The sequence below is a fragment of the Cetorhinus maximus genome, chromosome 17 (assembly GCF_964194155.1).
Source record: "Cetorhinus maximus chromosome 17, sCetMax3.hap1.1, whole genome shotgun sequence".
Taxonomy (NCBI): Eukaryota; Metazoa; Chordata; class Chondrichthyes; order Lamniformes; family Cetorhinidae; genus Cetorhinus; species Cetorhinus maximus.
Window position 1 is genome coordinate 81,168,211 of NC_135895.1, and position 14,494 is coordinate 81,182,704.

The 14,494-nt window shown below is 43.1% G+C and overlaps 1 protein-coding gene across 1 annotated transcript in view; it reads left to right on the top strand.

Moving 5' to 3' along the window:
* The first annotated feature begins 7,598 nt into the window (after positions 1-7,598).
* LOC144692536 (uncharacterized) overlaps positions 7,599-14,494 on the top strand; it is a 163,714-nt gene continuing 156,818 nt past the window's right edge. Inside the window, exon 1 of the mRNA XM_078561509.1 lies at positions 7,599-7,933. Within this exon, the coding sequence (XP_078417635.1) occupies positions 7,870-7,933 (64 nt within the window). The 5' untranslated portion in view covers positions 7,599-7,869. The remainder of the gene's footprint in view (positions 7,934-14,494) is intronic.

Sequence of the window (14,494 nt, forward strand, 5' to 3'; positions counted from 1 at the left end):
TGGCTATTTAATCATGAGGCTCATCAGAGCTGATCTCAATTCTGTCCACACCTTCCAGAGATTGTTGGATCCTGGGCAGAAACAGGATTTTCCCAATTTCCCCTCTTCTCCAAAACCTGTCCTGAAGCCACTGTGCACAATTGTAGCACTTAAACCAGCATCCTGACTGAGGTTATGTGATTGAGCAGACATCAGACTTATGACTTTTCACCTATGTGTAACTGAAAATCATACCAGAAACTACTTTTAGCTACAGAACAATCCAGGGAGCCACTGGATCATTGGCTTTTAAATCTCTTGGGATCCAAGAAGTTGTTCCCCCTCAAGATGTAAGAAAAGGCAGATGAAGAATTTTGTACTATCCAAAATAGCGAGAAATACATCTGCATGTTTGCCTCACTTTGAAAAGGAAAGTGGATGTACATTTCAAATGGAAATACTTGAAGGACAATGTGGAAAGAGCCAGTAGAGTGGGATTAATTGGATGGCACTTTCAAAGAGCTGGCCTGTACCATGTAGCATGGTGTACCAAATAGCCTTCTTGTGGGCAGTTTGACTCCTTGAATGGGAAGCTGATTAAAAAGCGTGCTTACTTTGGCCGACATTACACTCTTTTTTCACTTGTTTTTCCGGTATCCTCTTCATCTCTCATGAAAATTCTGACACTCTGCTGTGTCATGGCACTGGTAACCCTCCAGAATCTCAGTCAAGTGCCCGCACTTCACATGTGAGTTTGAACATTGAGAATCAATGGGCTATTTGATTGTGGACTGCAATGATCCCAATCCTATTCTCACCTGAGGTGAAGATGCACACAGACATGCAGCACACTCACAGGCAGAGGCACAGACAGGCATATTTCAGCTTACGTCATCGGGTAGCAACTAAGCTTGGACATTTCCCATCCCCTACAAGAATCACTGAGGCCAATTGTCACATCCCATCTGCTGGCCAGCTCAGGTCAGCCAACTCAGCACAGAGCAGGGATTGAACCTGACCCCTACTGGAGTATTGTTTATTAATTTGCATGATTTTATGGTTTTCAGTGATTTAGTGGGACACACAGAAATGTTACACACACTTCAGTGACAAACTAGGTTTGCTTTGTCACTTAAAGCAATTGCATATCATTCTACACCTTTGATTCTTTTAAGGGTGAGACGTTGGGGGTACAGCATCTTTCTGGCTTGGCTGTCTGAGGTGCTGTTCCGTGGAACACAAAGGGATTGAAGATCACATTCCTGACGATAATTGGACGCACCACCCAGTGGTTGGATGAGGAACTACTGTGCTATTTCAGTGTCATTCACATCTTGGAATTAAATCCACATCTCCAACGTATGGGATGAATGTTGTGACTGGCATCCTATCCGGGCCTTATTTAGTTACAATTTTCTCTTCTTTTAGATTTAAAAGAAAACATCGTTATCAGGATGTAGGTGTCACCCCAAGTCCAGCATTTACTGCTCGCCCCTAGTTGTCCTGAGATGATGGTGGTGGGAAGCCTTCTTTTTGAGCTGAGTGGCTCATTAGGCCAGATCAGAGGGCAGGTAAGAATCAATCACATTGATTGGGGGGAGGTGGGGGGGGCTGCTGTTGGAGTCACATATAGGCCAGACTGGGTAACAATAGCAGATATCCTTCCCTGAAGGGCATCAGTAAAGGGGATGAGTTTTTCCTCAAGCTGCCATGATAGGGTCTGAACTCCGTTCTCCAGATTATTAGCCAAGTTCTCTCACTTTCTTTCTTTTCTTGCTGTTAGTTGAGTGACCTAACCAGTGCCCAGGTTTCAGACCTTGTCAAACGTTGGCCCAGCCCTTCAGCCAACAGGAAGTTTAGTGGATATATGTGTATATGTACGTGTATGGTAAAAGTGGGAGGGAAGACAGCTATTGGCAGACTGACATATTTTGAAGTGAGCTCCTATACCATTTAGGCTGCGCTACAAAGTAATCAGGAGGATAGTAAATCTGGTATTGGTGTTGGGCAGGTTCAAGTGTAAGACTGCGAACTTGAAAGAGCAACCCCACTTGGGCTGCGCATCACAGATGGAATTTGCTTGCACCGATCAGAAAAAATGTGGCATCTTGAGAATAAGTGAGGACCCTGTCACCCAAGAGACCACCCAATTCCAACAGCAAGTGCAAGGTGCTGTGCTCGTATATTTGCACTCCTTTTCGGGGAGGGGAGGGCAGGCTGAGAGACAGGAGATGACCAGAATTGTTTTACACAGCTAATTACGATAGAGAATTATCTTCCACTATAACTCAGAAGGTGGCTGCTCCCTTCCTTAAGAAAGCCTTTGTACTGACAAAGAATTATCCCTTTGGAACACAACTGACAGTCCACAATCCCAATCACAGGTAAAAGCACAGAATAATGAACAAACAAGTGAAGATTTCCTATGAAATATTATTGGATTATTGGATGAGTACCCCATACAGGAGTAAGCTATAAATGTCATGAAGGCTTCTGGCTTGTTACCCTGTCCTGTGTTTAATCACTTCGTAGCAGTGGAGGGGGGGAGGCGATTACAATAATTGGCCTCAATGGTTTCAGTCTGAGCACTATGCAGCAATTCCTTCTCATGGGCTATTACAGGGATGGACAACAAATGCTGGTGTTGCCAGCGACGCCCCATTCCATGAAAGAATACGAAAAATGTGGATATTAGGTAAGGAGAGAATCTCCTACACCTCTGCCCCCACCCAAAGTATAATAGCTTACTAACTCTGTCCAGGTTCATATGTGACGATAGTTCTGTTGGATGAACTAACCCACATCCATGGAACTGTACCTTAGGTGAGAAGGGGAAAGGAGAAATTGGAGGAGTGGAATCAGTTTATTGAGATTTTTTAAAATTAAAAGGAGTGACTAATTAGCAATGACTGATTTTGCTCATTAGGTTTCAATGCTTTTGGCAGGCATTTCAAATACTTTTGCTTTTGTTTAACTTTATTTTCATTTGTAGTAAAATTTTTCTCCTCGAATTCTGCAAGTACCAAAACGTCCGGCACTGCTGTTGTCACAGAATTTTATGTCTTTTCAAAGCACAGTCCTCGCAGAATTAAAATTGTTTGGCAAACTTGTTTTGAGGAAGAAAAGATACAATGTTTGTTGCAGCGTCATTCCTTGCTGTGGTTTATGCCATTGCATCATGGATTTGCAGACAAACTGAGCTAAACTTTGTCACATGCTTCTTCACGAAGGCAATTGGGTAGATTTTAACTTTGTACAAAAATATTTTTTTTAATTCATTCATGAGATGTGGATGTCACAGGCCAGCATTTATTGCACATCCCTATTTGCCCTTGAGAAGGTGGTGGTGAGCTGCCTTCTTGAACCGCTGCAGCCCCTGTAGGTACATCCACAGTGCTGTTACAGAGAGAGTTCCAGGATTTTGACCCAGCGACAGTGAAGGAACGGCGATATATTTCCAAGTCAGGATGGTGAGTGGCTTGGAGAGGAACTTACAGGTGGTGATGCTCCCATGTGTTTGCTGCCCCTTGTCATTCTAGATGGTTGCGGTAGTGGGTTTGGAAGGTGCTGTCAAAGGAGCCTTGGTGAGTTGCTGCAGTGCACCTTGTAGACAGTACACACTGCTGCCACTGTGTGTCGGTGGTGGAGGGAGTGATTGATTATGGATGGGGTGCCAATCAAGCAGGCTGCTTTGTCCTGGATAGTGTCAAGTTTCTTGAGTGTTGTTGGAGCTGCACTCATCCAGGTGAGTGGAGAGTATTCCATCACACTCCTGACTTGTGCCTTGTAGATGGTGGACAGGCTTTGGGGAGTCAGGAGGTGAGTTACTTGCCACAGAATTCTTAACCTCTGACCTGGTCTTGTAGCCACAGTATTTATATGGCTAGTCCAGTTCAGTTTCTGGTCAATGATAACCCCAAGATGTTGATAGTGGAGGATTCAGCGATGGTAATGCCATTGCCAAGTGTGCCAAGACTCTGAAGAAGAGTCATGCAGACTTGAAACATTAACTCTGTTTCTCTCTCCACAGATGCTGCCAGACCTTTCTGTTTATATTTCAGATTTCCCGAATCTGCAGTATTTTACTTTCAGCCAAGTGTAGTATGGGTGTCGCAATTTGTCAGCCCGCTTTACATCTCTCCTGATTTTGAAGTGAGTGAAAATTAAAACTGAGAGATGTAAAACAGGCTGACAATTCGCTATCACCCTTTTTATATTATCACACGGTCATGATTAACCTTTAGATCAACTGTCAATGGCAACCATCCAGTTAAAGTCCACAGTACTGATGCTTAAGAGCTCTCCTTCCCTAATGTGTCAACTTGGCTTAGTGGCTGGCAGTCTTATCTCATAATCAGAAGGTTGTGAGCACTCCTCCCCAACGTTTCAGATCTTGGCTGACATTCCAGTACAGTGCTGAGGGAGTGCTGTATTGGCAGGGCTGCCATCTTTAAAACAAGATATGAATGCCAGGCTCTATCTACCGGTTATAATGGATGCAAAAGATCCTATGGCTCAATTTGAGGAAGAGTCGTTATCAGCTGTCTCTCGATTCAAGGTGATGTCTACTCAGGGGCATGAGTTTCTATCATGGGTCTTCTTTTGACTGAGCAGGCTGATCATTGACCCACAGACCTTCGGGCACATGGGGCAGGACATCTCATGAGGTAGATGGGATCCGGAGTGCAGGATTTGGCTCCTTTTAGAGTAGAAAGTTCTCCTGGCATTCTGGGCAACATTCCTACCTTGATCAAGAAATAAACAGATTTTCTGATTGTTCATCTCTTTTGGACTCTGCGGTACCTGACTGTTGGCAAACCGGTTGCCATGACAGCGTTTCAAAACTTCTTCATTGGCTGCAAAGCACCTGTGGAAGTAATAGGGAACTGTGTGATTACAATTTCTTAACATTAAAGGATACATCCTTGGCCAATTGCTTCCCTGATCCCAGCATGGTCCCATGCATCTTCCATGCTCCCGGCAGCTCAGAAATGAAAGAACGTGACTGTTTTCTGGCACCCATCACATTTCTCACAGAAACGTCCCAAAATGACACATGCAATAATTTTCTTTTTCAAAGGTAATCACTGTCATTATCTGGGTAAACTTGGCACACAGCAAGATCTCAGGAACAGTGATGAAATTAAATCACCTCTACTCCCCATCATCGCTTGGATCATTCAGAGCCTATCTAGCTTTGGTTGTTACTGTGTTTGCCGCACATTCAATTCTGACACTGTATGGGTGCAGGTATTATAAAATGTGGAAGTCCTCCTACTCAAATGGCTGGGGGACAAATGGAGCTTTCACGATTGAGGTTGGCTGATTTTTGTTGGGGCATCAAGGGATATGGAGCTAAATGCAGTTAAAGTGCAGATCAGCCATGATCTAATTGAATGGCAGAGTAGGCTTGAGGAGCTGAATGGCTGACTCCCTTTTATGTGTTCTGATACAAGTCATTTAGTTAGGCGACAGCAAGAAGGATGTGAACCAAATTGTGAGGTGTATCACCTCATGACAAAACACAGCATTTGAAGTGCCTTCAACCAACTTAACGCCCAAGGGTAAAACTCTAAGTAACATTTTATACCTTAACAAAAGTTGATCAACATACTTCCTACAATTAAATACCGGGAAGGCTGAAACCATAGGGCAGAATTTTCCCGTTGGCGATTTGGGGTGGGGCCTGCTCGCCGACAGGAAAATGACGCAGGATGATGTCGGGAGGAACCCCATTTAAATATTGGGGAAGGCGGGCGGTCAGCTAAATCAGCTGTCCACCCGCCGACCTATCAATGGCCAATTAAGGCCATTGACAGGATAATTAAGCTTGTTAAATGGCCTGCCCGTCCAACCTTAAGGTTGGTGGGCAGGCCAGGAGTCCCAGCGTGCTTCTGATATTACATGAAACCTCATCCATTGGCGGGATGAGGTTTTATGTCCGTTTTTAAAAACTTCAATAAAGTTTCTGTGCTTCTTATTAACATGTCCCATCTCGAGTGACATTGTCACATGAGGGGGACATGTTAATAATTTTAATATTTTTCTATTTTTAAAGATTTTTATACCATCAGTAATCTCCCTGAGACAGCATTTAGGGAGATGTGCGCTCTTTGACAGTTGGGGATTCCCTCCCCCCCCGCACAGGAAGCACAAAGCGCTTCCTGTCGGGCAGGCCTTAATTGGCCCGCCCACTCAAAATGGCGGTGAGCCCCGTTTCGGGGCGGAGTCCAGCTGCCCACCCGCCCATCAAGGTAAACATTCTGGCCATAGTTTTTGGTCCCTAGCTATCAAATCCATCCCTCCCCCCCAGCAACTGTCTGAGAATAAAACTACCCTATTTGTAACCTTGGTGTCATATTTGATTTGAGCTGAGTTTCTGACCTAACTCGTACCATCACTAAGACCGCCTAGTTCCAGCTCCATAACATCACCTGACTTCACCCCTGCCTCAACTCATCTGCTGCTGAAACACTTTTCCATGACTTTGTTACCTCTAGATTCAGCTATTCCAAGACACTGCAGGCTGGCCTCCCATATTCCACCCTCCATAAACTTGAGGTCATCCAAAACTCTGCTGCCTGTGTCTTAACTCGTGGCCAGTCCATTTCCCTCTTGCCCCTTTGCTTGCTGACCTACGAGCTCCCAGTCGAGTAACGTCTCCATGGCCTGGCCTCTCCCTCTCTCTGTAATCTCCTCAGCCCCACAACCCTCCAGTGTCTGTGCTCCTTTATTGCTGTCCCAATTTTAATCACCTGGTGGCCATACATTCTCTCGCCTAGACCCCAAACTCTCGAATTTCCTCCCTACGCCTCTCCACTTTGCTTTCCTTCTTTAAGACACTCCTTCAATCCTACCTCTTCCACCCAGCTTTTGGCATTCTGACCAATGTCTGTCTGCAGTGGCTTGGTTTCACACTTTGTTCAATAATGCCCCTGTGAATTGCCTTTGGGATGGTTCATTACCTTCAACTCTTTCGAGTACAATCACAGTTCTTGGTTTTCCGGGAGTGGGACATGAACCCACAACCCTCTGATTCAAAGGCGAGGGTGCTATGAACTGAGCCACAGCTGACACCTCTTTCATTACCTTCAAACTCTTTCGAGTTATCAACAGTCACAGATTGCAACTCTTTCGAGTACAATCACAGTTCTTGGTTTTCCGGGAGTGGGACATAAACCCACAACCCTCTGATTCAAAGGCTAGGGTGCTATGAACTGAGCCACAGCTGACACCTCCCTATCATTACCTTCAAGGTGCAGTGTGCACAACTGAAATCTAAGTTGTTGTTGTTGCTTAATTTCATTCCCCAAAGGGAGAAAGTTGAAACAAAACTTTTGGAAACTATCTGCGTGTCTCACAATCTAACAATTCTGCAGTTTGTTGAACAGATGAGTGGAGAAAGGAGATTCAGTCTTGCTTTAATTCTGAAATAATTGACACATTTACACCCCCCCTCAAAAAAAAGTTGAAAAAGAGAAGAATGAAATACCTCCGCAGAAAGGCGGGGGGCTAAATAGTTCCTCCGGTTTGAAAGAATAAAAGATGGGATGAGTTTAAGACCTGAGGCTGGGAAGAGGAGGAGAGGAGGAGGGAGACAGGAGGGTTGAGGGCGGTGCTGTAATCGGCGGGGATTTTCAGCGGCTGGCGGAGTAGTGCGGGCGGGTGAGGCGGTCTCGGAAAGTTACTCACTGCGACTTTCCAATGTCGGCGAAGTTTGGAGTTGGTGCGTTCGGGGCCGGCGGCCGCGCTGCAGAGTCGCCGCAACTTTAACTTAAAACTTTATTTTTCTGGGAGGAGAAAAAAAAGAGACAAAAGAAAACAGAACTTTTCCTCCTCGTCTCCTGCCGCTTTCTATGAGGAGTGTTGACAGGACATAGCTGCCGAGAGATGGGAGCCAGCCGCTTGTGGAGGAATCTGTGGGGCGTCCTGGGGGTAGTTGCTGTGTGTGGAGGTAGGTGAGGGAGGGAAATGTTGAGGGGCGACCACCCACCCTGGGCAAAGCGCGGCTTTATAGTGAATGGAAAGCCGGGCTTTCGCTATCCTCCTTCCCCTCCCCAAAAAAAAAACTTTTCTGACAAACTTTCGCCGCGGTAAAAGTTAGAGAGAAATCAGGGAGAAAAGTAAAAATCTCTTCCACAGCGATGCAAGACCGATTGCCATCGCAGCCTCCCTTCAACCTGTGTGTTTAAAAGTTTTATTTAAAAAAAACACTTCAGTTTTCCTCTCTGAATGCCTCAACATCGCGGGCGAATAATCTGCACAGTTCAGGCATCATTCAGCGCGCCTCTGGGCTGCAAGGCTGAAGAATCCTGTCACAAACTCCTTCCCATTGTTAATATTTCCCTCCATCCAGTGATCAGACTGCCGGAGGAGCTGATTAAAAGTTATTTTTCTCTCTCTTTCTTTCTCTCTCTCCACTTGAGTGCCAGATTCTCAACATCCAAAATGAACTCCGCCGCCCATTTCCCCATCTTAAACCCTGCGACAGACCCAAGGGCTAAAAAAGTTTCGGTTTAAGGGAAAAAGAAATAGTTGTCCAGACTGATTGTGAAGAGGTTTGGTGCCCATCCCAAACCGCACGAGTACTAGATGGTGATTTTATTTTCTCCACTTCCTCTCTCGCCCCCACCCTCCACTCCAAAAAAAAATCCATGTATTAGCTTTTGCCCTGGTTAAACTTCTGGAGTTTGGTACTTCTGGCACTATTTTCACGATGAAGAGTTCAAAAGAAACCCTTTTTTAAAAAAAAAAATCTTTGGCAGCGGTTCCACATCTCGATTGGGACTGTGTGTGGTTTGCTGTGTTCATTTCTCTCTCTCTATGACAACTGTGCTTTCCCAAAACCCTTATTTTTTTTTCAAGAAAAAGCATCAAAATTTGTTGACAATAAGTGTTGGTGTCAAGAGGGGAACTGAAAAGGTCGCACAGTACAAATGACAGTTTGGAAATTTTATTAGTCAAAAGACTGGTGAATCACATTGCCAGAGAACTGGTGTGTTGAAATGTTTTACGGTGAGAAGAAACAAGGGGGATGGGGGGGTGGAGAAAAATGGCATGGCAGCAGTTTCTGTCGTGATCCAGCCTGCGAGGAAGCCCATTCTTGAGTTGTGAGCGAAGTTGACTTTGTGCCTTTTTAAAAAGAGGTGGTGGATGCCTTGTATCCATTTTGTGTTGGGAGGGCATTGTTTAGTATGCAGTGGAGGTGAAAGGTTGTTAGGTTTCACCTGTGCATTGTGTTTTTCTTGCACTGAGGCAGCGACATATGACTTTTCAGAGTTTGTTTGAAGTTCATGGTTTTGCTGCATAGTTTTGATGCGTTGAATCACAGATCTGAAATGCTATTGACTCCACACAGACAGACACACGACTCACATGCTGAAACACTGATTTCACTTTGTTAAAGCATAAGTGCACTATCTGCTTTTGTGCTGTTGAATGGGTTGAGCTTGCATAACGTTTTTTTTTAAAAAGTTGTGAAAACTAAAATAAGCTATTGCGGAAACTCCCCATGCTGCCAGTAAATGCACCATTCACTGTGAAATAAGAAAACAACACTTGTATTTGTGCAACCTCTTATCACGTCATTGGAGTGTCTTGGAGCACTTGATGTGATGAGTTGCTTTTGAAGTTCAGTGACTGTTATGGAAATAAACACATTGACCATTGTGTCATCCATGTATCCAAATGGCGGTGAGATGGTTGGCTTAAATCAGGGTGGAAGGGCTATCGTGTAAAAGGAACTGTAAAGTCAGTTTCCTGAGTGAGGGCTGGGATTTGAATGCTATCCACTGTTTTAGGGTCCAATGGCCCAGCATAGCAGCAATTCCAAGCACAGTCCTAAGAAATGGACAGAAAGTCACAGACCATGCTGAGGTTAGGTGGGGTATTTAAATACATTAAAGGCACTATATAAATATACATTATTGTTGACCATCCTTATTTTCCAGCCAAGTTGGCAGGGATTTCTTTTGCCTGCTCCTTTCAATGTGAGACAAGGTACTTACTCCCACGGCAGGTCATTTAAATGCGCTGAGTGGAATAAAATTCATTTAAGATATGGCAGGAAGTAGAATAAAATGCATTTCAGTGCCTGTAATGTAGGAAGTGTGTACTGGTTTGTAATTTTAATTAAGCATTATCCTTCCTTTAATATCCCATTCACCACTTCCCTGTTACTTGCTGAATTTGTCTGTCGATTTTTGTTACTTCATTATTGCTGCATGTTTGCATATTTTTAGCCTGGTGCCTTAGTTTATGTTTAAATATTTTTAATGTAAGTTACTCTGCAGTTGAGCCTTTGGGCTATGAAGGTGTTTCTTGAGTAAAATGCCATTATTGCTAAAATATACATCTGTACTTGGAGGTGAGGGAAGTGTGACACAGGAAGTAGTTCATCAGGTAGCCTTTTTAGCAATGCTTGCTTTGAACTGTAGAAATGTGTGAAATGGAGGATCAGGCTTAACATTGCTGCAGTTTTAATTTATTTCTGCAATGGTTTGAACATGTTCTGTGTCTGGTTCACACTTGCTGTACTCTTGGTACAGGTTGATGATTGCACTTCACACAGTGTGGCCAAACAGAGCCACATCATCACAATTGCAGTCATTAAACTGCACTCTGAGCACTGTGTAAGCCAGACAGGTAACAGTTGCAACTAGCAAGTTAGGTGCTAAAATAGATCAGAATTACCTGGAAAAACTCAGTTCTGCCGAAGGGCCATGAAGGCTCGAAACGTTAACTGATGCCGATGCTGCCAGACCTGCTGAGTTTTTCCAGGTAATTCTGTTTTTGTTTTGGATTTCCAGCATCCGCAGTAGCTTTTAGCTTTTTGTTTTTAGCTAAAATAGATCATTTGGCTTCCTTACAATGATCCTTCTTCAAAAGCCAAAGGGAAAGGTCTAAAGAGCTTCAGACTCTTCCCCCAGTTTTTGTTTATCTTTTTGCTTCTTCGGATAATTTATTGCTTTAGGAAACTTGCATGCCTTCTTGAGTCATGGTGTATTGCCGTACTTGCAGATACATAAGTTTGTTAATGGTATGTTAATTATATTGTTAGGTTATGCAGTTGAAGGGCATTGTGTAATTAAGTACTTTGAGCACATATAAGTAGGAGACAGCTGGGACACTGGGTGTTGAGGAAAGCTCTGAAAAAAAGAAAAGCTCCGTCTTGGTTTCGACTTCACCGACTGGCTTGGATCATGTTAAGGCCTGAAGTACCTGAGATGAAGCAAGGAATGGGTGGGCTGCATTAGGAGGTAGCAACACACTTGGAAGTAATACTTCTCATTTCTGCAGGCTCAACCTTGGCCCCAGCTCGAAAGTGACTGGGGAACACTCGCCTCATTTTAAAAAAAAACCTCCAGTGCTCCATTCTCCTTCCCTTTTCATTGCATATGTTATCTGCTGCAGCCTTTGAAAACTTCTTTCCCTCCCCAGCTCTGTTATTGACTTGGCTGTAATTAAGATACTGTACCGGTTTCATTCCCTAAAGGATCATTTGGATTTTTAGGACAATCCAACAACTTAATGATTACCATTACTGGTGTTAGCTTTATATGACCAGATTTAAAAATGAATTTATATTCTCAAACTGTCAGATTGACATTTGAACACATTCCCTGGATTACTAGTCCAGAAACCTACTGTGACAGGATGTGAGAAAAAAAAAATTATAAGATGATATGTAAAAGAACTACCCTGTGTGAGGTTATAAGAAAAGAATAGATTTAGAATTAAATTCAATCACTTGTTTTACCTACAATATTCCTCTTAATATTATAACCCTTGTAGGGGCTCAGTTCCACAGGTGATGGCAGCCTTCTGATCCCTTATACATGTGGCTGTTTTCCACTGGTGAGTCTGTATAGACTGAGTGCTAGCAAGCTATTGAACAATGAGATTTCGGAGGAGGAAAGACACTCTCTCACCCCAACCTGATCCCACACAGCTGCATTATCCACTAGGGAGTTCCTGTGTCTTGTGGAGGAGCATGGATTCTGGTTGATTATTCACTTCTGTAAATTAGGCAAGGTTGGAAACTATTTTCAAAATTCACTCTGCAGCCCTAGCTGAAACCAACCAGCAACCCTCTCACTTTGCCCCTGCATGTTGCCAGTGTCACATACCACTTTAATTTAAATGCTGAGGCAGGGAGGATCCCCTTTTCTTTCTTAGGAGTTGGTTTAAAATAAAGCTAATTATGTACTTTATCTACAATAAAACAATTTAAGTCCTTTTTGAAGGCTGAATTACAAAGACAAGCAAGGGCATTTGAGTTAGTTTCCATAGATGCTTGTTGAGAATTAGTTGGGCAAGAAGAATGAATGATGAAGCCCTTCAGCTGATATAAGAGGAGAGAATGAAGTGATTGAGGTCATGGCATGTGTCTGAGGAATCATAAGGAAAAGTGCGTGTGTGATTTAGTGCCTTGAAAAATTGGTGGAAATGGATCAAGAGGCAGTGAAAGAAGAATTTGATGGAATCGGCAAGAATAGCACCAGGGCTTATGTTGTCTATCTTTGCAGAGACCAGAAAGTATAGAGTGCACTTGTCAGCAATCTCCAGAGCAGAATAAACTCGTGGATGGAGGTTATACAGCGACATAGGAATTGCTGGACAGAAAGATCAAGGTCCTTCTATTTCCAGCTTCTACCATCATGTAGTTGCATAATCCAATGATAATGTAGTTGTTGAATTATCAGAAGTCTTTATCAGTTAGCATACAACAGAAACAGGCATGAGGTGAGGAAAACCCCAGCAGTGGGAACCATGAGTCCCGTCCCCTTTTGCTTCAAGCACTTAGCACATGTCATGTCTCATATTATTCTTATAGTGCATCCCAAAATGATATTTTCTGGGAAAAAATCTATTTAATTTGTATTTGAATGAATCAATACAAACTGATTCCACCATTCAGTGAATTATGGAAGGAAATTCTAGTGGTTCCTTTGAAGCCTAAACCACCATTATATACAAACGCATGTAGAACATCATCCTTTAAGTGAATTTTTACTGTTCATATTGGTGGAAGAAGCATCCTGAGTGGTTGAGATGATGTCTGTAATGCAGTTAAAGAAGCAAATTGCCAGTCATAAACTTGGGAAGGAGGGGTTATTGTCAGTGCCAGCTCCCATCACTGTTACTTCCCAATTCTTTGAAAGGTGATGAGTCCTCCTTTATCAAGAAAAAATGATTATCAAAATGAATGAGGATAAACTGCCTTTCAGAAGCTTTTTTTCATCTTGATGAGTTTGTTTTTACTTTAGGAGTGAGATACTGAACATAGGGCACCAGTGCTTTGCTTTCCTTCTGGTCTGCCTTTGATTTCTCGCACTAAGTGATGCTTTTGTGAAAGTAGCAGCAGAAAGTCCCAAGCCAAAACTAATGAAATTGTAATGGCTTCTGTACTTTGTAAACTTGAAGTTTGGCCCATTGGGAAGTATTTGGTGCCAGTCTGTTTAAAACTTGGGAAATCATTACAGGTTTCAGAAGTAATGGGCTGAAACTTTAATGCATTTTTAGTTTCTGAATAGGCTAAATCTTCACCAAAACCAGCTGTTAAACGTTGTGTAGGAAGGTAGAATGTCAGTGAGAGGAGCAGGAATGTAGGAAAGAGCCAGTGGGATGACTGAATGGAAAGAGATTTGTGAAAAATAGTGGTTGGTACTAAGCCAAGAATTGGCCATGTTTTTTTTATTCAATCCCAACCCCAAAAGTGCAGTACTGCAAAGCACAACTTTTAACCACCAAAAATATTTGTCGTGCCCAAATGACTCAGCTGGTAAATGAAACATGTGATGTGGTATTGAGCTATTCAGACCAGGAAGAGTCCCAATCTAATTTTAATCATCTACATTCAGTAAATTAATCTCAGCTGGGACAATGATGAGTATGCTGCAGTAAGACTCAATGCCCTTGGGTTAGGGAGGTACAGTGCTCTCCCTCGTAATCAGTGTCTTTCTAAACAAATGTATGTTTGTTGTTTCCTTCCTTGGCTTTGCACTCCAGAGTTGGCCACTAGCAGATTATGTTGGAAAGTAGGAAGGAGTCAGCACATATTGGGAGAAGAGAGAGGAAAGGTTCAGCGGAAAGCATACTGCAGTTAACAAGGGCACAAGTTTGAAATGGGATTCTGAATCTGGTCATATTTGGAAATAAATCCAGAAAGTAATTGTAGTGTATATAATAGACCTGAGCAAGAAATATGCACATTGGAACCTACTTCCTGTGGAGTCTGAAGTTGTTCCATTGATTTCACAATGAGTTGGCCATGTAACCAAGCTATGTAGTCCAGTAAGGTTTGATCTTTGGCCTTAGTTTACTGAGTTGGATTCAGCCAGGGCAGTAATATTTCTACAACTTTCTTTGACTTCCTTGAATTAACGGATTGATGGCCAGGGTTCCCAAAGCTGATCACACTCCAATGGCCCAAGCTGGGAAGGATGCAAATATGTTTGGGTGAGAACAGGGTCAAGCTTGGTTGTGATTTCCTCTAAGGTCAAATCATTTACCA